This window comes from Mustela putorius, unplaced genomic scaffold (genome assembly GCF_011764305.1).
Source record: "Mustela putorius furo isolate JIRA1106 unplaced genomic scaffold, ASM1176430v1.1 tig00537350_pilon_pilon_pilon, whole genome shotgun sequence".
NCBI classification, from domain to species: domain Eukaryota; kingdom Metazoa; phylum Chordata; class Mammalia; order Carnivora; family Mustelidae; genus Mustela; species Mustela putorius.
In genome coordinates, this window is record NW_025422471.1 from 25,061,345 (window position 1) to 25,083,652 (window position 22,308).

A 22,308-nucleotide genomic window follows, 5' to 3' on the forward strand; every position below is an offset into this window, starting at 1 on the left:
CAAGCTTAAGAACAACTCAAGGCCAACCAGGTAGGAAAGGAGTATTTCTTCTGCAGGCCTAAATGAAGAGGATGTAAGGGAGAAGAGTTTCTTGGAGAGGCTAAATCCATTTCATCAGCTCTTCTGTTCTTTCCTTCTAGAAGAACACAGAAACAGGTGCCATTCAACATGCACTAGCCACGGAAAAACCAATTCATAAAGCACCTAGTATAGAAAGTAGATGACACAAGGAGATCCAGCTTTTTAGAGAAACAGGATTTCAACTCTGATCTGAGAAGTCCCTCTGGCTCCAGCTAGGTTGGTGGTAGGCAGACCTTGGCAAGGCCACAGGATCCCTTGATGGTCTCCAAAGGTGAATAATCATTCAATGTCTTTCCTATCTCTGAGTCTTAATAAGCCAGATTTGGGGGCAATGATTAAGGGGGAAATCTGCAGTCAGATTTGTTAATTGGAATGCTGGAAGTTGATTGTCAAACTAACAAATGAAGCATCTCCAGAGAATAGCACAGTTTGCTGTAACTAGTGGTAGGTGGTTGACATACCTGTATTTTGGCCACAGGCTTTTCTTGTTCATACAAATATGATTTCCTAGCTTCGTACTCTTTCTTAAGAAGGGATCCTGAACTTGTGGCTTGAAGGCGAAGAAGCAAATCACCAGACGCAGACCACATCTTCTCACGGACATAATCTGTTGTGACTTTCTCAACAATGTCCTGGCAAGAGATATTTCTTATGGTTACACTTCACACATCAGGTGAAAGCAGCATAGAGAAAAGCTTCTGGAGATTATATCTCTGAGAAAATGATATGGAGAACTCTTTCTGGCCTGGTTTAAAAGGAGATTTGACCAGAACCAGGGATGGACTGGCTTAGCTTCTTCCTAGCAACATGTTTTAGAATCTTCTGAACTTGGAGCTGAGGTGCTCTGAGAATTTGGTTGAGTGACCTCAGAATCTGGAGGCAGAGGTGCCAGCAAGGACTAGGTGTGAGGCTGGAGCTCCACAGTGTAAGTGGGACAAGGAAGGTTGCAGTAGGAATAGGCTTACATATCAACTCCTCCCTCCCCAGGGCTGCCAAGGAAAAGACTGCAGTGGCCATGAAGTCTTCTGGTTCCTCTGCCCCATTTCTTGTCCAGACCACAGTAGGCAGACCTCTGCAATGAGCCTAGAGCAGCTCAAAATAAACTTGGGGGAAGATAAAAGACTTGGGACAGAAGGAAAAGTGATGGGAGAGGAAAGACAGACTATCATGGCCAGACAGAGGAAACCCTGTCTGAATGAGAATGAATGTGGAAAAAGGAGAAGGGGGGACTGTGAAAAGTCTTTCTGTGGATTACAAACTGGGTTTGCTTTTTATGTTCTCTGAGAGATGCAAGCCAAGACTGGAATCACTTCTACTGGCTGGTGCCTCTCATTCGGTGTGGAATGGGGGGCTAATTTAAACAATTAAAACTGGCATCACAAAAAATGCTTAAAAAACTTTAAAAGATGACATATTAACATTCATGAAATCAGCACTTTTAGATTGTCTGGAGAAGATATATATATATATATTTTTTTTTTTTTAACAACGTAGACCTTCCACTTTTTAGTAATCCTAACAGAATGATGCTCCATTTCACAAAGTTACTTTGGACACCAATGGAGTAATCGTTGGCTTCAAATTATAACATTCTGATGCTGCTTCTTCACAGTTTGATATGTCTTTTCAACTACAGCATCAGGTTTTTAAATATTGTCCACAGTTTCATTTTTCTAACAAGTAGCCCTGATGATGAACTGCCACCAGAGTATTTTCTTGTAAATTGTGACAATCTTGGATATTTGAAATTAGTTAATTAACTATCTTCTCTTCACTGTCTTCTCATCATTCAGGATTTCTGGTGGCCCTGTCAGCTCCAGGCCACAGATTTTTCTCTGAGTTTTAGCAAATACCATAATGGTGATTCGATCCTCAAACTTGCTATACTGTAGTATCTTTGATGTTGGCAACTTTGAACAACTTTGTAAGACCTACATTTGTGTGCTCTTCCTTTCTTTTTTCTTTTTCCAAAATGGAACTAAATTATTATTAGTATTTTCTCTTTAAATATACTACAATGCATGGATCAAACAGAAATTTTCACTTCTTGTAGGTCCAACTTTGGTCTCAAGTCCAAAGACATCTTGTGAACATCTTTTCAAGAGTATTTCCCCCCAGAAAGCATTACTGACTTTTTAAAGGTCATACATATCTCTGTGGTAGGCTGTGAGGGGGAAAGAATAAGACTTTCCAAATACTGACAACCAAGTAATTATTACTAATTGAGCTTTTGTGTCAAGGCAAACCTGAAGATTGATTTCTTAGGATAATGGACCATTCCAAAAAAGCTACAAAAGCTTTCATCCCCTTGCTCTGTCTGGTGGTGGTATACTAATATGGAAATAATTGTAAAAGTTAGTAGCCATGCAGCCATATACAATGGCATTTATGAAGATTTTACTCTATATTCAGGCTTTAGTAAATCAGTTATTTCCTCCCATCACTTCCATGATTCAAAAACAGAAAAGCAATCACACTTATTTTTTCATAGTACAGTTTCATTAAACATGAACCTCCTACCTCAATTTCTTTTTTTGTGAGCCATGATTCTTTAGGCAAGTATGGTTCAGGTGTGACCCAGGAACTCTCCTTTGAATCGATGTTGTAGTAGTACTCATATTTATCCTGCAGGCTGAATTTGAGCCAGGAACCTTCAGTAGACACTAAAAAAAGAAGTTTGTTACATTCCAGAGAGAAACACTGAAACCTTGAACACTAATGTAGTTTCTCTAATATGTAAAATGACCTAATAAACAATTTTTTATCAAGCATTTTGATGGCCCAAGTTAAAATAATGAGAAATGACTCATTCAATGGAGTGAATTCTATGTATTCAATGGCTGCTCTCAACTCAGCCAAATCAAGGGGAGGACAGAGGGATATGTAATGCTAGGGCTCTGGACCTCAAATTTCTCATGAGGAGAGGAGTCACAAATGGCCATTAAGAAGGAAAAGCAAACAAAGAATATGTGTCCCTGATAGATATGAATAGCATGACAAATGGACAGAGGAGACCAACAAGCAAGAATCTTCTTTACTTAGGAAGTCTCCCAGCAACTTCTCTGAGAAGGAGTGACCTGGAAGAACTGTGACCCATTACGTAGGGAAAGCCAACGATCTGCATGAAACCAACAGAGAAGGGACTCATCTTTGCAGACAACTTTATCTAAAGTAAAAACTGGCATATGCAAATACTAAGTCATTAAGTAGGGAGAAGGAAAATGTCCTGGTTTGACTCACCTTGTTCCACCCAACCATACAAAATGAGAAAAAAAATTGCAGAAAGTACTTAATTTGGGGGGAAGGATGTACTAGAAAAAAAATCTATGGCACTCATGGCTTCATTAGTTAAGAAGAGCATCTCCTCCTCATGAATCCATGGGCTTTATTTCATATTTAGAAATCTGTTTATTTTGTTGAATGGCCACGATTCCTGTCCCAGACCAGCAAGCTAAAAACAGCAACAAAAATAAACATAAAAATGATCTGGCCTTGATCAGTCTAAGCCAACTGCTGTCAAGTGAGCCTTAGACTAAATGTCTTTACAGGGAAGTTGAAGTTCAAGTGAATTTCCTTACAGAATATTTAAATGCACTCAAATAACTCAGCAGAGATAACTTCAAGGCCCTTGAATGTATTTTGATTCTTTATTTGGTTTTAAAGTGCTCCTCAACTGTTCTGTTTGTGACTGCCCATTTGAAAAGAGATACATCTCTTTTCCTGGGCAGTAAGACACCTGTTATCTGTGTAGACGCACTGGTCTACTAGAACACACATTGTACAGTCAAATTAGGATGATCATAAGTAATCATTATGGATTTAAGATAACTCCTGGGTTTCTGAATTGGGAATCTGGGGATATATGACTACATGTACCAGAACATGGCATAAAGGAAGAGGAGTAGGCAAGGGTAGCGGATAGAGGATGGACTTGAACCTGAACTTAACCCCTGCATTAATACTGTAGTACAAGTCTTTCTCCATTACAGACAGTACAGTGACTCTGAATGAAGAGATGTGAAGGGAATAGAAAAGGGAAAGGGCAATCAGATGCCAGGTAAGAAAGAATGGCCAATAACCCTCTTCACACTTCATCAATGGGCAATTTGCTGAATTGAAGGGTGAAGGCTCTGGGTTGGAAAGACATCAGGTAAACTTAAAAATACATAGGGTACTATGGGAAAGTCTTCCAGCTGAACTATAAAAAAAAAACAAAAGCCCACCCTTTCCCCCTTCAATTCTATTTCTTAGGCCATACACTGTCACAGTAGCTTCTTAAAGAAGAGGAAGTCCAAGACCTACGATGTGGTGCAAATAAACACCAGCCTGTGAGTCAAGAGACACCCAGATCCCTGAGGTTCTGGACATGAGGTTCTCAGTAACAATCTACTAAAGGAACAGTACATGAACTATCAAGAATTAACCGCTTTGGGTTTGTTATGGGCTTCCTCTGACCATAATCTTAGAATGTGTTTCCAAATCTGAGAAATGAGTTTCCGGCTCATGATCTCAAGGATACTTTCCAGAGCTAACACTTCATGGTCTGTCATTGGATTGAATGAGCATAAACACTTGCTGAGGTTATGGATCTGGTCCCTTGGAGACCAGTTCATTCTACTTTATTTCACATGTTCAAAATTATGCTTTACTCCTACTCAAGACTGTGCAATCATCTACCATTTGTTTCAAAAAGAATAAAGAGAAACAGGTCAATGTAGAAATATGCTCTCTAGACTATGGACTCTGAAAAACAATCTAAGGGTTTTGAAGGGGCGGGGGGTGGGAGGTTGGGGTACCAGGTGGTGGGTATTATAGAGGGCACAGATTGCATGGAGCACTGGATGTGGTGTAAGAATAATGAATACTGTTATGCTGAAAATAAATAAATAAATAAATTTAAAAAAAAGAAATATGCTCTCTATATATTAAAAAATAAAAGGAGGGACATAGGTAATCCCAGTTTTATTTTTCAAATGTAATGAACAGATTGATATTATCTAGGTGACTCAGCAGACAGAATAAAAAGAATATAACTAAACTCTCACTAGCATTGTTTCTATGTGTCTAACAGTTGTTCTTAATTATTTGTATTGGCTTGATTTTCTGTAATAATTACACATTATTTTTTAAAAAATCAGTTTGTATCACTAGAGAAATGGATCAACAAGGAAACTCTAGATAAAGAAAAATCTCCTTAAATACTGTATTTCTCAAGTTTATGAAAGCACCCATGCATAGCCAAGTTAATCCGAGCTTTAAAAATAAAAAGCCACATCTAAAAATTTTTCTTTATCAAGATAAAAAAAACATTTTTTTCTTAAAGATTTTATTTATTTGATAAAGAGAGTGAGAGCACAAGCCAAGGGAGAGGTAGAGGGAGAGGGAGAAGCAGGCTCCCCACTGAGCAGGGAGCCCCATGCAGGGCTTGATCCCAGGACCCTGGGATCATGATCTGAGCTGAAGACAGACGCTTAACCCACTGAGCCACCCAGGAGCCCAAGATAAAAAAGTATTTTAGAAATGTTCATCTGAAAGCAGTATTTGTTTTAAAACTGATACAAGACCACAGACAGCATCATATTCAAAACGATATTTAGTTGGCGCTAATGACTAAAAAGCTTACCACTTTCAGATTTGTTCTCTTTTGCTTTTGCAAGGGCATCATAGTACTTGTCAGCACATTCAGGGATTACATCATTTGTGTTAGACATAGAAGACTTTAAAACAGACAGAATATCACTTGGCTTTTCTTTGTCCAGACACTGATTAACATCGATGACCAGTGTGACCCCTGCATCATGAAAAAAAAAGTTTCTGTTAATGGTTATCTTCTACTGAGCCTAGAGGTATGTAAAGATATGATTTAACCTTTCAGGAATGCATTGGCAATAAACTTACCCTTTCAGAGTATGCAACGCATATACCCGCGACAGTTATCAACTCACCTACCAGTTTAGGTTGTAAGAACACAGCCCCATAGAAATGCAGTTTATTAAAAATCGTGGTGTGTCCAGGTTACTCTCGTGTGGTGTAAAGCACGAGGTCCTACTCACTCTAGTGCTCTATAACTGGGGACAGTAGGTATGCAGTCCTGACGTAGGTCATCAACCAGTATTTGAGAACTAATCTTATGAAGACATTTATTTTAGAATAAGTGAAAGTCCTGATGTTCTCTTGTATATCACTAGTATAATTCACAAGATCTGTCATTAACAACCTAATCAAATGTTCTGGAAAGGCAACAGGTACAGCTGGTAGACATATGCAATCGACTTGGTTCTGGAGCCAGTTTAGATCTAGAAAACCTCTTATCCCATTTTAAATTCCTGCCTTATTGTGTCAACAAGGTTAACATGGTAAATTCTTTATTATCCACTTCTGTTCCAGCTGAGAATATTCTGGCCCAACCAATGAGAGCACTGTTTTCACAAACCATCAATGCACTGAATTAGAAGTCTAGAACAAAAAAATGGAAGAAACCAGGTTAAAATACTTTGTAGACAAAGTTTTTGAAGAAAAGGGGGAGAGATGGATATTCTTTCTCTTTTAAACACGCACATGTCAAACTCAACCGTACACATGCTTCATGGTATACTGACGTCCTTGAATTACGTTCTCATGTGTGTGGAAGTATGAAAGCTGGAGGGGCAAGAAAAGTGGAGTTTGACTTTACGTACAGCATCAAGAACTTCTGTAGCAAACTTCAACTGCTGCAGAACAAAAGGCCCAGCAGTGTGCTCTTGTGCTTGTAGGACTTAATAGACCAACAGTTGCCCTTTCCTCCTCTCCAGGAAAGCTTTCAAGGATGGGACAAATGCGGTCCTGGTGTTCGAGAGGTTTGTGGTCTCAGAGAAGCAGACGCAACAAGTAAATGACAAAGAATCCTCACATGAATTATATGACAGCTTCACCTAACCCAGTAGAATGGCATATTTCTTAAAAGATGGGTAGAATAGAGGCACACATTTCTTGCACTAGAAATGTGCTGTATCATCGAGTGCTGACCTGCAAGTAGGGGCCCAACAGGTTCATTTTCTGGGTAACCAAAGCATACTCCTCCTCTGAAAAGAACCATTTTCTGTAAAAAATCTAAAGCCCTGGAGAAAATCCCAAGAGAACAGTGTCTCTTCCTGCTCATCATTTTATCTACAGTCCCTGGTACACAGTAGGGGCTTAGTGTTTACTGAGCGCTGCCGGAAGAGTCCTTCCTGTCGTTCTACTGTGCTATAATAAATACCATGAGTGGTATTAATAAATATTATTTATTGTAGTTCAAGTACTATCGAGGTGTGTTTGGGGTTCTTTGTTCCTGCACTAAAATGGCCTCAAACCCCTTTGCCTTTTCGTTGTCCCCTCCTGTCCTGCCAGTTCTCCTCTTGCTGCCTTGTGCTCACACAGAGCAGCCAACACCTCACTGCCTGATGTGCTCTGAGCTGTGCAGAGATATCACCGAACTAGTTAGTGTTTTGCCCAAGATGAGAACACACAGCTCCAGTTATCTCTCCCAGGGGTCCTCAATGGGCAGAGGAAACCAGGTCCAGGGCACAGGCTTTGAGACATGGATTTTGATTCCTTTTTTGCTTCATCTGTGGGATATGGTTTAGCTCCAGATAAGATGTCAGATAAATGGTCTACATAAAGTCAGGTATGTTGGTGGTACGGAACAAATTAAGAAAACTCCCATTAATCTCCTAAGAGACTCAGAGGAACGCTTTGTGTTATATCTTAGGCCATTACCGGTGGTCTTTCTCTAAGGCATGTATTCTCTCCCAAGAGGTGAAATAATCCCTAGAAGGGCAAAAAAAAATTGGTTCTTGGGGGGAGGGGGCAAGACATCTTTTTGTGTAGAAAGCATAGGCCTATCTATGGCTCATGAATAGAAACACAATAGATCTGTGGTATTCAAATTTCATGGTGGGAAGTACTCAGGGGAAATCTACCTAAAAAGGTTCCTTGCGATAGAATAATGGGAGAAGTTTGGGAAATACTGCTTTCAGGAGTCAAAAGTAGAGACAGACCTACTTTAAGAAAGCATGGGTCTCCAGTGGACATGAACATGAGCCCACACGTAGGAGACTTGAGTCACTCTGCCCTTTTAAGTCCTGACTGTGGTAAAACACACAGGGCAACACTTTTCCCAGACTACCTGCGAGTGGGTTTGAAGCTTACAACACGTAACAAGGATCTGTTTCAAGCCTTCATACGAAGGGTGAAGAATGCTTTTAAAGGTAAGATTAAACTCATTTTAAACAAACTGGCAAATTCTCATCTTGAAGTGAGAATATAGAAGGTTTTACTTCAGAACATCTTTTTGTTGTAGAACATACTACGTCTATTCTTCTGAGGTACAGGACTGAGGTGGAAGACAGAATTTTAAATGTGTGGGTCTGGAGTGGACCGTCACATATATTTGAGAGAGCCTCTGGGTTGCAGAGTCAGTAGAACCATGAGGGTCTCAATGGGGGGAAACAAAAAACTTCACAGTTTTAGGCCACAGGTAGGAAGAACATGAATAAAATGAATGAAAGGACTTCTAAACTGGTTTGATTTCTAAGAGAAAAAGAGGAACCTGAAACGGCTGTTTGAGTGCCAATTTTTACCACCTTATTTTTTAAATGCATTTCTTCAAACTATGGCTTCCTTCAGGTTTATATTTAAATTTAAATTTGTTATGGATACATCTCAAGTTCATTTTATTTTTTCTTAAGGATTAGAGTGCTAGAACGGAAAGACTTCAAAGACCCTGAGGGTATAAAAATTCAGGTTGGAGAAATACACATATTTTTCCAGGCTGAGGAAATAAAAACCAGATGTTCCCCCAGGGAGGCTTCCAAAGTTTAAAAGCACATCTTTGGGGGCAAGACTCAGGCATCTCAACAGCATCCTATGACCTGATACAACAGGGTACATCCTAATTGTGCCATGAATGGACAGGTTAATCAATAACACTTTCAGGAATCTTCATATACAATCTATAATGTTACAATCTACATATACAAGTTATTTGTATATAACAATAACTTGTTATTGTTATTCTATACAATCTACATATACAAATTATTTGTATATGTAGAGTGCTAGTGTATCATTCTTGAAGCTACTTTAGAACACCATGTGATTTTTCATACTATTCCTCTATGAAAAGAGAGGTTTAGAATAAAATTAAAAGCTTAATCATTTGAGCCAATGAAGGGATTTGGCCATTTGTGGATTATGTCTATTCCATTTAGGCGTTCGACAGCTGCAGAAGGAATCATGGCTGGTTTGAGGACCCACGGGGAGAAAGAGTGCGTTAAAATCCCACTGATCACTTGACCTCCGTGAGCCCCTACTCTGACTGGTGGGTCACAGGGATGTTTTGGGTTTCCTGGTATTAGTGTCCATTCAGAGCCAGTGTCCTTAATCCCTGAAAAGTCTAATGGTGTGCTTTCCCCTCGGCCAGTTATCACAGCCAAAGATTGAAGACTTCTTTAGGGGAAGCCTGGAAGAAAGATGAACTGTGTAAAATTTTGATAGTATAGCAGTTCATTCTCAAGAGGACCTGGTCTCCCCTTCATTCAAGGGGTTCTTGGTCTGTAAATGATTAGGTATGGGACTGATAGAGGGGCCATGACTCTCTGCTCTTGTTATTCAAGTTACACTTCTGTTCATTTGACCTAGAACTCTTCTTCCACTTATACAAACCAAGTATGAATTTAGGAGACAGTCTGTTTCATTTCTAGGAACACCGTGGTCAATCAGCCAATTCCACTGGTCTCTGTGAGTGGGATTATTCTGATGATGGCTTTGGTTCTGCTGTCCATTACAGCAACCACACCCACTTGGTGATTAAATGCTGCCATCTGGCCTCTGGGGCCTGCCACAGATTTTGGTCTTGCCAGGCTCCTTACAACAGCATGAACCAAAATTCCTTTAAATAAATGTCCCTCTTCTTCTTTCTCTATGTGACTATATCTGTACTACATACTTTCCAGAGGAACAACTATTTATCTACACATACACAGATATACACAGATACAGGACTATATATGTAGCTCTATTTTTTTTTTCCAGATGAAAATATATATGTAGTTCTGTTTCTCTGGAAAATCCTGACTAATACGATGGAAAGCATGGAAGGGAGAGAGACATTTACTAAGCAGACAGGGCTAGCGTCCTAAGGATCAAGATAAAAAAGGGGCTTGATCACACTAGAAATTTGAGAGTTTAGAAACCATTTTTGGCTTTCTAGATTTTGTTCAGCAACATCCTCAGATTTCGCTAGAGTTAGCACCCAATCACTGAAAATAGTGCCACCACCAGTGAATCTTATTTTTCTATATATACACAAGCACTGAAATTGCTAAGGATCCAAATATTTTCAGATATTAAAATGATATAATTTTAAAAATTACTTGAATAAAAAACAACTCAGTGGCTTAGCCAGCAAGGCACATGGGGCCGACAAAAGGAGATGAGGGCTTACATCGCTTTGCTTTGTCCTTGTCCGTGTTGGCCTCATTGACTGCATGCTGTATTTCATCCAGCCAAAGAACTTTGGAAACACTCTCAGAGTCCTGGGAATATTGTCAGAGAATAAAAGGAAGAACAGTGAATCATGATGAAACAGAATCTAGAACTGCTTTTCAGGAGCTCATTTTTACAGTTTCTAAAAAGTCTCAGCCAGCACCTACCAAGCACTGCTGTACACTGTACAAATTATTAACGAAATAACCCCCAAATCCAACCTCTTCTCCCTTCTCTACTGTCACCCCTTCAGTCCAGCCTACGATCATCTTCCACCTGGATGGGTGCATTGGTCTATCTGTTTTTCTGGCTTCCAAAACTGCCCTCTACCACAGTGGTCCTCCATGGAGAAGCAGAGACTGTCTTCAAAATGGACGTCTCACTGGATGATCCCTCTGCTTAAACTCCTCCACAGGGTTTCCCCTGCATGGAGGAAAAAACAAAAGTCGCTTCCCGGGGACTGTGGGGATCTAACAATCTAGTTCCTCTGACCCCTCTGGCTTCACTCCCACTCCTCTATTGCCTGGCCCAGACCTGCACATAGCCTCCTTCAGAGCCAGCCATCCTGGCTGTGTGGTTCTTGATGCTTTCTGACCATTCAGGCCTTAATTCAAATGCTACCTCCTCCACAAAAGCCTTCTCTGCATCATCTCTCTTAATCACTAACTGTGGTACCCAAGGTGACCCTGGGTACCAAAGGGTATTTTAAATTTCAGGGAAATACAACACCATTTATCAGACACAGAGACAAAAATAAGGCAAAGAACCCTCAAGGAACCCTCAAGGACCTAATAGTTTAGTAGAAAAGATACATTTATCTAAAAATAATTATACAATGAGATCAGGGATATAATAAACTTGCCCAAGGTTGCAAGGAAATACTAAGGCTGTGATGAACAGAAAGTAGTTCATCAGAGCTAGGGAGAACCAGCTCCAGCATTTTGGACTCCTGATGGATAGATGGGTTGTAGAAGGGGAAATAACATTCACCAGCTCTTCTGGAAGACTTCAATACTATTTCCCTCAGAGACTAACCTAAGATAATGTGTGTGGAAAGCATTATGACAATGAGACAAAGAACTTCTTATTTTAGCCTGTAACATCCGGGCTAATGGAGACCAGGCCTGGCACCTGCTTCTGCAATCATGTCTAGCTAGCTGGCTCTGTCACATGTGAACTGTCACCTGTTAGCAAGAGTCTCCATTTCTTAAGAGAATGGACGGGAAGGATTCAAACAGAAAGCAAGACAGGAAATTGAAGACTATAGGAAGAATGAAGAGACGGGGGAGTAGGAGCTGTTTTCTTTCTGTTTCCAAAGTCAAAGAAAACCCAAACACTCTTCCCAAGTACAACCTAAAAACTATGTTCCATGCGAGTTCATTTATGTCTGTTTCCATTTTTTTGAAGAGCATTTACCAAATTCCTTCATAACTTATCGCTGTAGAAGATACACTACACAAATTTTGCCCAGATGAGGAGGAAGTTAACAATCCCACTTCAAAGCTTAAAGTATCTGTTTTACCAGACACACCAAAGAGAAACTTGACAAATCAAATTAATTTAAGTCAGCAGTTTAAATCATGACTCGTTACACTAAAAGATGCTAGGGTTAAATACAAAACCAGGAGTAAAAACTGAATCCCACCAGTTTAAGGTCTCCTTTTAAATTGCCCACTAGAAGTCTGGAACTATATTTATAGGATGGTAAGGACCCTACCTCTAGCTAAAGAGCTTCAACATACAAGTTACAAATGGATTAAGTTACGAGAAGCTGGGTCATCTGTAAATCAAGACATCAATTCCTGAATTTAGATGAATTCTAGACAATTTTAATTAAACAAAAAAGTACCCCTTTCACTATTTTGTGGCATTTTGGTTTTTACTGCTACAATATAACAGCTTTCAAGTCTCAGCTTCTGTTATCATATATTATGTAGTTGAAGTACCAGACATTGACTTTTGGTTGTAAAATTCCAGTGACATAATTTAATCAAGTGTGCAAAGTTTACACAGATCAATTCCTTCCTGGCTTATCCCTCAGCCTGTAAGTCTTAAGCAAAACCTGCATTTTCCGATTCTTGCCCCATTCTATATGCAGCATACATTTGGATTGTTTGGCTTGGTGTTTACACTTAAGTTGTGTTAATTACAGAAAAATCTCCGACAATGCCTTTTTTTTTTTTTAACTGCACATTAAATCATATCCTCTGGAAAATCACTACTCACAAAGGCTTATATATTGTGCAACAATGTGATCATATTTAAACATTACTGAGTTGGACACTTAATGATTAAGATGATCCATTGTATGTTACACCTATTTTGCCACAATTAAAGAAAAAACCTTATTATAGACCTGCTCACCAACAACCCCAGAATAGAGAGAGTTCTCTGCGTTTCAATGTTGTATCATCACTTCAGTTGAACCAACGAGGATGCTGAGTTATGGCAAAATCAAACACCACGAAACCAAGTCTGGCCAAGGAGGGATGACAAATTCAGACCAATGTGACACTGATGGAGAATTTTCAAAGTAGTCAAGCTCTTACATTTAAATTCCTAAAAAATGCTTGCTTTCCATGATCCATTTCATTTATAATTATGTAAAGGGTTTAAGAATTAAAATTTGAAAGAGCTGGAAGGATAAGGAAAGGATAAATTCTGACAGCTCAGTTTCTGAGTGGAAATGACACTGTGGGACTGTGTTTTTTAAATGGATAAATTGAGATAGTGACAGAGTCAAAACCGACTGCTACTCGACATCTACTCTCAATTTACTTCTGGAAAGGGCTGTATGTCACCTACATTCTTTCCATGCGCAAAAGCACACTGGTTGGGAATTACAGCATCTAGTCAGAATGGATTGTTATATTAGGGGTGGGTAAGAGTTAAATGATTTTCTCTGGGGACAAAGTAATGTGCTCAGAGCTCAGCCTGAGTCATGCGCACTGTAACATGAGTACCGTCACACCCTTTCCCTCCAGAGGACCTGGGCAAGTTTCCCAGTCTGTGGAGCCCAGGACAGCACACTCTTAAGTAGAGACGAAGGCTTCCATTTGCTGTTAACACATGAGACTGAGGTGGAACCGTGCTCCCTAGTTCTATACGTTTAATAACAGCTGGGAAACGGGACTCAGGTCACCACGATGAAAGCCCTCATCTTTGCCGCTGCTGGAGTAATGCTCCTGTCGCCTACTTTTTGTCAAAGCGGTAAGCTCTTTTCTTACGGGGCATATTGGGGGTGCTGGTTTGTGTAGCAAGAGTGAACTACATCCCATTTTCTTTGCATTTCCCACAATCTGCAACCCTAAAGGCAGAGTTTAATTGTTTCTCACTAAAGGTAGCATCATGGAAGTGAGTAGCTGGGGTCTGTTTGCTCGTTTTAAACCTTGCCAAAGACTTATTAATGTTCTCTGCTTCAATTTAATTATTTGTGGCGTGGTCAAGATTTTAGATCTCTAGAATTAAGAATCAAATTTTCTTTGCGAGAATATTCTGATTTTGTAAGAATTTCCTCCAAATCAGCAAAGATAGCACATTTCCAAGAAATTGTAAAAATCCCATGTTTATACATTCTCTTAAAGCACAAATGGGGGGAAACAAGAATATTCCTAGAACGAATGAGTGGTCTTTCAATAAGTAGTACTAACAAGTTAATGTTTCTTAATCAAATACTTTTTTTTTTTTTTTTTTTTACTTTCTCTTGTATCATGGAGTTTTCCCTACTTTCACAAGATTTTTTAGTTTTAGAAATGAGATCTCCCAGATACTATTATTCAACTCTTTATGTGTTTCCTATTTCACTCAACACAATGTTAGGCTGTCATCTCCTGCTTACTCCAAAATAAACCAGTTTGCAATAGGTCTGGAACCCCAACCTTTTTTTCTTACTGCCACGCATTCTCCTGCCAGTATTGTTAGGAGCAGGAGAGCTGGGGTGAGGGACAGCGATGAAGTAGAATAAATAGAAATACAACAAAACTAAGCCTCCATAAAGGAATGTTGTTTCAATTGCCAAGGTGATTGTAGGAGAGTTCCAAGAGAACCCACTCAGGGCAATAGCACATCTGTAGATTCATGAAAAGGGCAAGTGACTCTTCTTTCTGGGTGTGGATGAAGGCAAATACAGCAGAAAAGCAAAAAGAAAAGCGGTTTGTGAAGGGGGCTCCTTCAAGATGCTGGTTGGTGGGGTTTCATAGAGGCAAACAGGGGACACTTAAAGGTGACAAAGGAAAAAGCAGTGCACTTCCCTTCTCCCGTGGGTGGGGGAGAAAAATGCATGAAGAACCGATTGCTTAGAGGCTGAAATCCGGTTGCCCTCAATCAGTCCCTTTCTCAGGCCTTTCCCCAAGTTAACATTTCAGAAACATTCTGCCAAGTGGAAGACTATTAAGAATTCAATGGAAATTTTTTAAATATATAAAATTTAACATTGAGAACTATGCTTAAGGCACACCAGACTCTAAGGAATACAAGACTTATTCAAGTTGAACCAGATCTGGAATTCTCATGGAAAAAGGACTTAAGACTTCTTCACAGAGCCACTGTTTACCCTGTTTTTAGACACCATGTCTTGCTTAACCACAGGAATTTTCTGCAAACTGACAAACACTTCACTTCCACAGCTGTCTTATCAGATCTTGAAAGGAAATATCTTGTACACCGTGTTCTTCAGCCACAGTCTTCCAGCTTTGTGCCTACTTCCCAAGGCCCTTCTCTATGGGTCATGTCAAATTTAAGCATTTTCCAAAATGCAAAATTGAGGAGGATTTGTGCGGCTGAACTTAAACATTACGCAACACACCTTCAGAGTTCACAACTCAACACAGGCACACAAATACAACAAGAACTCTTCCCAGGTGCTTCTTTCTTTTTCATTAATCTACCCTCCTGTAAATGACACACGAACACCTTTCTGTCCCTACTTGTTCAGGCAACACTTTCTGTTTTACACACCGAATTCAGTTTGTGCAATCTCAAGGTTATGAGGAAGCCTTCAGTTTCACCTGGGGGCCAACTGCTAGAGATTAAAGCAGGAAGGGAAACTGGCTTTGAATGAGAACCAGGTTACTAATCACTAAGTCCAAGTATTCAACATGTAGGAATTCAGAGGTCATGGGAAAAGATGTAATTGGCAGAACAATGGTATTTTAAATTAATATGAGGTCTGAAATCACCATGAAAGTTCATCTTAGACATTTTATAGGATCTACTTCCTGTACATCTCAAGGAGTAATTTTTGGGAAAATTCTATAATGAGAAATAGGTTTGAGCATTAAGGTCTATTATGTTTTTGAAATTGGTCTTGCATGAATTAGGATTATTAAAATTAGCCTGCCAACCAATGCCCAACATTTATAGTACGCGGTTGTGTCTCTGCTTCTTTTTGTTCAATTCCCAATTTTCATAGTTTTTTAAATTATAGTTGACATACAGCGTGTCATTAGCTTCAAGGGCACAACAGAGTGATTCAACAATTCTACACATTGTGTGGTGTGATTACCATTTGTCACTCTACAGTGACATGAGATCATTCACTGTATTCTCTATTTCCATCTTTTCTTCCTTTGTTTCTTCTACTCTTGCCCCTTGTTCCATCTTCTCACCTAACATCATCTAGAGAGGAAGCCTGCCTCCTGCCTCCCCCCACTGCCACCAGAGCCAACTGGGATGCCAGGTCCTCAGAGCTGCCATCAGCCTCAAGTGTTCCTCTACCCCTTTCTACTGTCGTTGCTCTAATCCATTACTGTCCACCTTGAGTTTGAATGACTACAGGAGGCTCCGAATGCATCTCCCTTGCCTCTAATTTCTTACCTTTTCAGTCTATTCTCTACACGGTCACCAAGTCATTTTAAATATAAGTTAAATCAGGGTTATATGAACCTACTATTGCTGCTGGAACAAATTACCACAAACGGAGTGGCTTCAAACAATCCAGATTATATTTCTGGAGGTCACAAGTCCTGAAGTCAAGGTGTCAGCCAGGCTTTGTTCATTTTGGAGACTCTAGAACCTATTGTCTTGCCTTTTTTTTTTTTTTTTTCAGCTTCTAGACATCACTTGCATTCTTTGGTTTATGGCTCTCCCTTTCATCCTCAAAGCCAGCAGCACAGCATCTTTAAATATCTGACATTGACTCTCTTGCCTCCCTCTTATAAGGAGTCTTGGGATTACATTTGGCCTGCTCAGCCAATCCAGGACACTCATGCCTGAAGACCCTAAATCACATCTGCTAAGTCCTTTTGCCATATAAAATAACATATTCAAAGGTTCCTGGCATTAGCAGATGGACTCTTGGGGGCCCATCATGCTGTCTACCACAATGGCCATGCCTCTGTCTGTAGTTTTGTGTGTGCATGACCCCAGCATCTAAGAATGGTCATGTCATTTCTTAGTACAGGTAAGAGGCCCTTCAGAGATTTGGCTGGAAACTACTCTTTCATCCCTCAGACCTTGTGAGCCTAACACGATACCACGTTTTTGTGGATCTTCTCTACTAGTCTAACAGTTGAAGACCTAGAGTTTATTTAAAACTCTATTCCTGGCATTTAAGTATGCAATAAACATTTGTTGAATTAACTCATCTGATGGTCCCACAGCCCATACTCTCCCACATTATGCCTCTGTCCATATTTCATCTACCAGATTCTTACTCATCTATTCATTCCCATCTCTTTATGACCCTTGCTCATCTTTGCTCATGTTCATCTTTTTCCTGCTCATCTTTTTCATTCTGCTCAAACATTTAAATCTGTTAACTACTGTCTGAATGCCTATACGATTTATAGTTGACCTGATATTGGCCTGTAGAGGTCTGATGTGCTATTACTGTTTTCTCCAGCAGTATTATAAACTTCCCACATGCAAGAAGTTGCCATCTCATTTTTGTCCCTGCATGGGCGAGCACAGTGTTGGTGCATAGGATATGTACCAAATGCATTCCGTCAATTGCCTGATTTTTTAAAATAAAAATGATCCTCAATTCTATAACTACAGAAATTATGTAGCCTAAAGCTTTTAGTTTTATTGTCTCTTGAACCATAGCCATGGACTTGGCAATGCTCCATATTAATACTTCTTCTCAATTACAGGTGCAGAGAATGATGTACGCATCTTGGCAAAACCAACCTTACCTATTAAGACCTTCCGTGGGGACCCCTTCAATTCTTTTGAAGACTTCCCCCTTTCTGCCATAGAAGGCTGGACAGGAACTACCACACCTGTAAAAATTAAGTGCCCTGAAGAAAGCGTGTCCCATCTTCGTGTGAATAATGCTACCGTGGGGTACCTGGGCAGCTCCTTAAGTACCAAACTGATTCCTGCCATCTACATCCTGGTGTTTGCAGTAGGTACGCCGGCCAATGCCGTGACCCTGTGGATGCTCTTCTTCAGGACCAGATCTATCTGTATGACCATCTTCTACACCAGCCTGGCTATTGCAGACTTTCTTTTCTGTGTCACACTCCCCTTTAAGATAGCTTACCATCTCAATGGCAACAACTGGGTGTTCGGAGAGCTCATGTGCCGGGCCACCACAGTCATCTTCTATGGCAACATGTACTGCTCCATTCTGCTCCTTGCCTGCATTAGTATCAGCCGCTACCTAGCCATTGTTCATCCTTTTACTTACCGAGCGCTGCCCAAGCGCACCTATGCCTTCGTGACATGTGGATTGGTGTGGACAATGGTTTTCTTATACCTGCTGCCATTTCTCATCCTAAAGCAGGAGTATTACCTTGTCCAGCAGGATATCACCACTTGCCATGATGTCCACAACACATGCGAGTCTTCATCTCCCTTCCAACTCTACTACTTCGTGTCCTTGGCGGTCTTTGGATTCTTAATTCCCTTTGTGGTTGTTATCTACTGCTACACAGCCATCATTCGGAGGCTTAATACATATGATGACAGATGGTTGTGCTATGTTAAAGCGAGTCTCCTCATTCTTGTGATTTTTACCATTTGCTTTGCTCCGAGCAATGTCATACTTATTATTCACCATGCCAACTACTACTACAACAACGCAGATGGCTTATATTTTGTCTATCTCATAGCTTTGTGCCTTGGAAGCCTCAATAGTTGCCTAGATCCACTCCTTTATTTTCTCATGTCAAAAATCATAGATCACTCCACTGTTTACCTTACGATGGTGAAATCATCGTAGGGAATGAGGAAGACTATCCATGAAAACATGCATTCTTGGGATAACATATGCCTAGTGCAAGGAATTCTAACCTGTGGCCCCATTTTTGAGCTCCTAAGAAATACTGCTTCAGAATAAAACATTTCAATAGCACTTTTTAAATTTAGTACTTTCTCAGTGTTTTAAGAATGTCACTGCAGGGGCAAAGACATCACCATTTTCTTTAGGGCAACTGACATATTTGCCTGACTCATACTTCAAGCTTTTTACATCTCCATTTTCCTCACTTCTATGAGGCTTTTGCTCTAGGTGTCATGCATGGCAGAAGAGGTGTGACAGTATGAAGCATAGGGAGAAGCTAAGATCTCTTGTTTTCACTATCCAGTGTCATTTTTAATTCTTCTGCCTCCTTCCACTCTCACGCTGGTGGCTACCTCGTCAACTTCCTCTGAGTCATTTTTATCACTGGGGTCCATTACCCTAGTCCTACCTTTGCCTTCTTGTCATTCTCTTCACTGCCAGCCTTCCTCCATTTCACTGGCCACCACCAGAGTAATCATCCTCAGATAGTAGATTGAGCACATCACTCAAAACCCACAGTTCAAAAACTGCCATTGGCTGTCTACTGCTTTGGAATAAACTGTAAATCTCTAGCTCAACATTCAGGGCTTCCAACTTTACTTCCCAATAAACTTTGTCTGCCAAGTAGGCACTGGCCAAGCTTCTTGCTTTGCTGTAATCGTGATTTCTCCACTCTTTGCTCTTGACTCTCAATCATAAAGCTGTTTGTAACATGTTCGACATAAATCTTTCCATTTCTTAAAATCTCAAAGGACCATTCTTCTGATTGTCCTGCTAATAGTTCATTTTTTTCCCTTTCTTGTATTTTTATCCTGACACTTACATGTAGTTCCTTTACATACACATATTAACTTCATTAACACTTAAATAAGCACCAAGTAAAGAAGGGGCTCATACTCTCCCTTCTTTAGCTTCTTATAGATCTAAGTCTTATCGAGATCTGTGGGGACCAGATCCGTGCTTTGTATATCACACTGCTGAGTGAATGAATAAATTCCCAAAGCAATTCAATTCTTACTGAGAAGGCAATGTACCTCGTATGACATTGGACATCATTTTTAGTTGGGCATGTAAAAAAAATAAGCTGAAATAGAACACACTCATGAGGTCATTTAGAAGTTTAAAAACATCTCCAATATTTTTTTCCCTTACATGTAGTTTTTAAAGGGGAAATATTTTGTTCTAAATGACCAGTATATTCCTGTAAGTCAATAACAACTTTTCTCTTAGCTTAGATACTAGATAGGAGATGGGATATTAGTGGTTAAGGGTATGAAGGATTGTTGACATAAATGTTCAAGTCCATGGGAATGTGCATAGACCATATACTTTGTAGTGACTATCAAAACAATAAAAATTTTCAAAGAATTTGTTTTACTGTTCAGACTTTCCTATTTCATTAAATTTAGTTTTAAAAAAACCTACAGAAACCACACACATGAAGATCTTTTATAGTAGGTACGAGGTTACATGAAGAATAAAAATCAGTTAAGCACTAGAGCAAGCAAGAGAAAGAAACCTGGCTCAGTCAGTAGAGCAAGAGGCTCTTAATCTCTGGACTGTGAGTTTAAGTCTCACGCTGGGTTTGGAAATTACTTAAAATTAAAAAGAAAAACTTTAAAAAAAGAAAAGAAACCTAAAATAAGTTTTAAGACAACAAAAACTTCAATAAAAGGAATTGGTTTCTGCAAATAAAGTCACCATATGTAACACAGTTCTACCTAGGGGTGAAAAATGCAGAAATATTTATTTGTTAAAAGCACACAACTTCTATATAGCAAATATACATGGAGCAAAACCAAGCTTTTTTAGGGGGACTAATTTCTGAGTTCTCAAGGAAAACGTGATTTTTAAAATAGCTCACAATTCACTGCCTCTAGTGAAGGGACAGAGAAAATGTGTTGTCCGCTAGGTACATGCTAACATACTCCATGCCATGAGACATGCCATGCTCCATGAGACAAAAGGAATTTGGTGCCCAGACAAGGTTACTCTTGAAATACTATTAATAAGGATTAAGAATTCTCACCAACTTACGTCAAGGTCCTCAATCTTTCATAAAGCTGGCCACAAATTCCATGCAGACACTATCTTTGTGATCTTTAACAGCTGTATACTTTTACACAAACTTCACTTTATACTGACAATACTAGTAGTGTAATTTTTTTTTCTAATATTTTCCAAGGCCAGACCTTGGGAAGGCAAGACACAGAATTACCTCCTTCAAAAACTGGAATTTCTAGATAACAATAAGCAGATTTAAAAACATACACAGAGACCTCACAGGCTTAATGCCTGAGCTAGAACCCAGATTCTTAGGTTCATATCTAATGCTTTATTTCCACTACTAAAGCTACTGTTCTTAGACTTAGGAAGCAAGCCTGATAGCTGGCAAAGCATGGACACTCAGTAAAGGCTTCTGAGTGTTCTGGCGAGGTTCTATGACATTCCATCTTGACCTACAGCCACTAGATTGGAACGTTCTGGAGCGTTTGTATATCACACTGCTGAGTGAATGAATAAATTCCCAAAGCAATTCAATTCTTACTGAGAAGGCAATGTACCTCGTATGACATTGGACATCATTTTTAGTTGGGCATGTAAAAAAAATAAGCTGAAATAGAACACATGCCTTCCTATGAAAGGCATGTGGAGTCCAGCTCACCTCAAGGCCAAACCTCCTGTAGCTGTGGGCAGAGAGGAATCCAAGTCTATCTCTATTCTGTACCCAGAAGATCCTAACTGTGGTTTGTGGATGGAACAATCCGTACATCTCATAAGGACCATGCGACACAGTCATCACTCAGCCCTTACCTGTGGGGCAACTATTAGGGTCCCCAATAATATTTACTACAGTATTTAAGTACTTCTTGTGGTAGCTCCATGCAAAATGCTGAACACTCTAACACACATATATATTCATAATCCATGCAATTACACATAACTATACATAGACATACAGAAATAGAAATACATTAACATACAAAGACATATTATGTATGGGTCATATATGTGTAAAGGGTCACTTGACCCTTACCATAATCCTGTAAGAGAGGCACTACTATCTGACACATGTGGAAACAGAAGCACAAAGAGTGAGGGATTTGACTAAAATCTCTGGTTATTTTGTGACAAAGCAAATCCTGAAATGGTACCCATCTGTCTCCAAAGCAAATAATTTTATCTTTCAATGCTGACAAGTGTGCCCTGTGCCATGGCTAAGGCCCCATCTGTGGGAATAGCAGGCGGAGACCCAATACACCCTCCCTGGGACATGGGGACCCAAGGCTTGAGTTTCAGTCTTATCATCCTATTTCCTAGCTTGCAATTTAACATTCACATTCCCTCATATCAGGTGAGAGGTGCCCAGCCCCATAGCGCTGTGAAGGTCAAATGAGGACAACTGACCTGATGGCATCCTAAAAGCACAGGGGGTAAGGCAGTCCCTGTCAGAAGTCTAACATCTCAGAAGTCCCCATGTTCGGGGATATTTTTCT

At 39.8% G+C, this 22,308-nt stretch overlaps 2 protein-coding genes across 5 annotated transcripts in view; one reads left to right on the forward strand and one right to left on the reverse strand.

Moving 5' to 3' along the window:
* Positions 1–22,308, reverse strand: part of IQGAP2 (IQ motif containing GTPase activating protein 2) — a 294,682-nt gene that overhangs the window by 65,281 nt on the left and 207,093 nt on the right. For 2 of the 4 annotated variants that reach the window (XM_004766846.3, XM_045074457.1), the window contains 4 exons: positions 10,547–10,637; positions 5,705–5,872; positions 2,602–2,744; positions 543–713 (listed from right to left, as the gene is read on the reverse strand). In XM_004766846.3, the coding sequence (XP_004766903.1) occupies positions 543–713; positions 2,602–2,744; positions 5,705–5,872; positions 10,547–10,637 (573 nt within the window). The remainder of the gene's footprint in view (positions 1–542; positions 714–2,601; positions 2,745–5,704; positions 5,873–10,546; positions 10,638–22,308) is intronic. The other 2 variants (XM_004766845.3, XM_013063689.2) reach the window with 1 other exon arrangement.
* On the forward strand, positions 13,568–20,179 carry F2RL2 (coagulation factor II thrombin receptor like 2). The gene is made up of 2 exons (XM_004766844.3): positions 13,568–13,797; positions 17,679–20,179. The coding sequence occupies exons 1-2, from the start codon at positions 13,734–13,736 to the stop codon at positions 18,749–18,751; spliced, it is 1,137 nt and encodes a 378-aa protein (XP_004766901.1). The 5' UTR covers positions 13,568–13,733; the 3' UTR covers positions 18,752–20,179.

Excerpts from the sequence above, each read along its gene's own strand:
- F2RL2 (XM_004766844.3), top strand. The coding sequence starts at position 13,734 with ATGAAAGCCCTCATCTTTGCCGCTGCTGGAGTAATGCTCCTGTCGCCT. Across the intron at positions 13,798-17,678 it reads GCCTACTTTTTGTCAAAGCG|GTGCAGAGAATGATGTACGC; the intron begins GTAAGCTCTTTT and ends TCTCAATTACAG.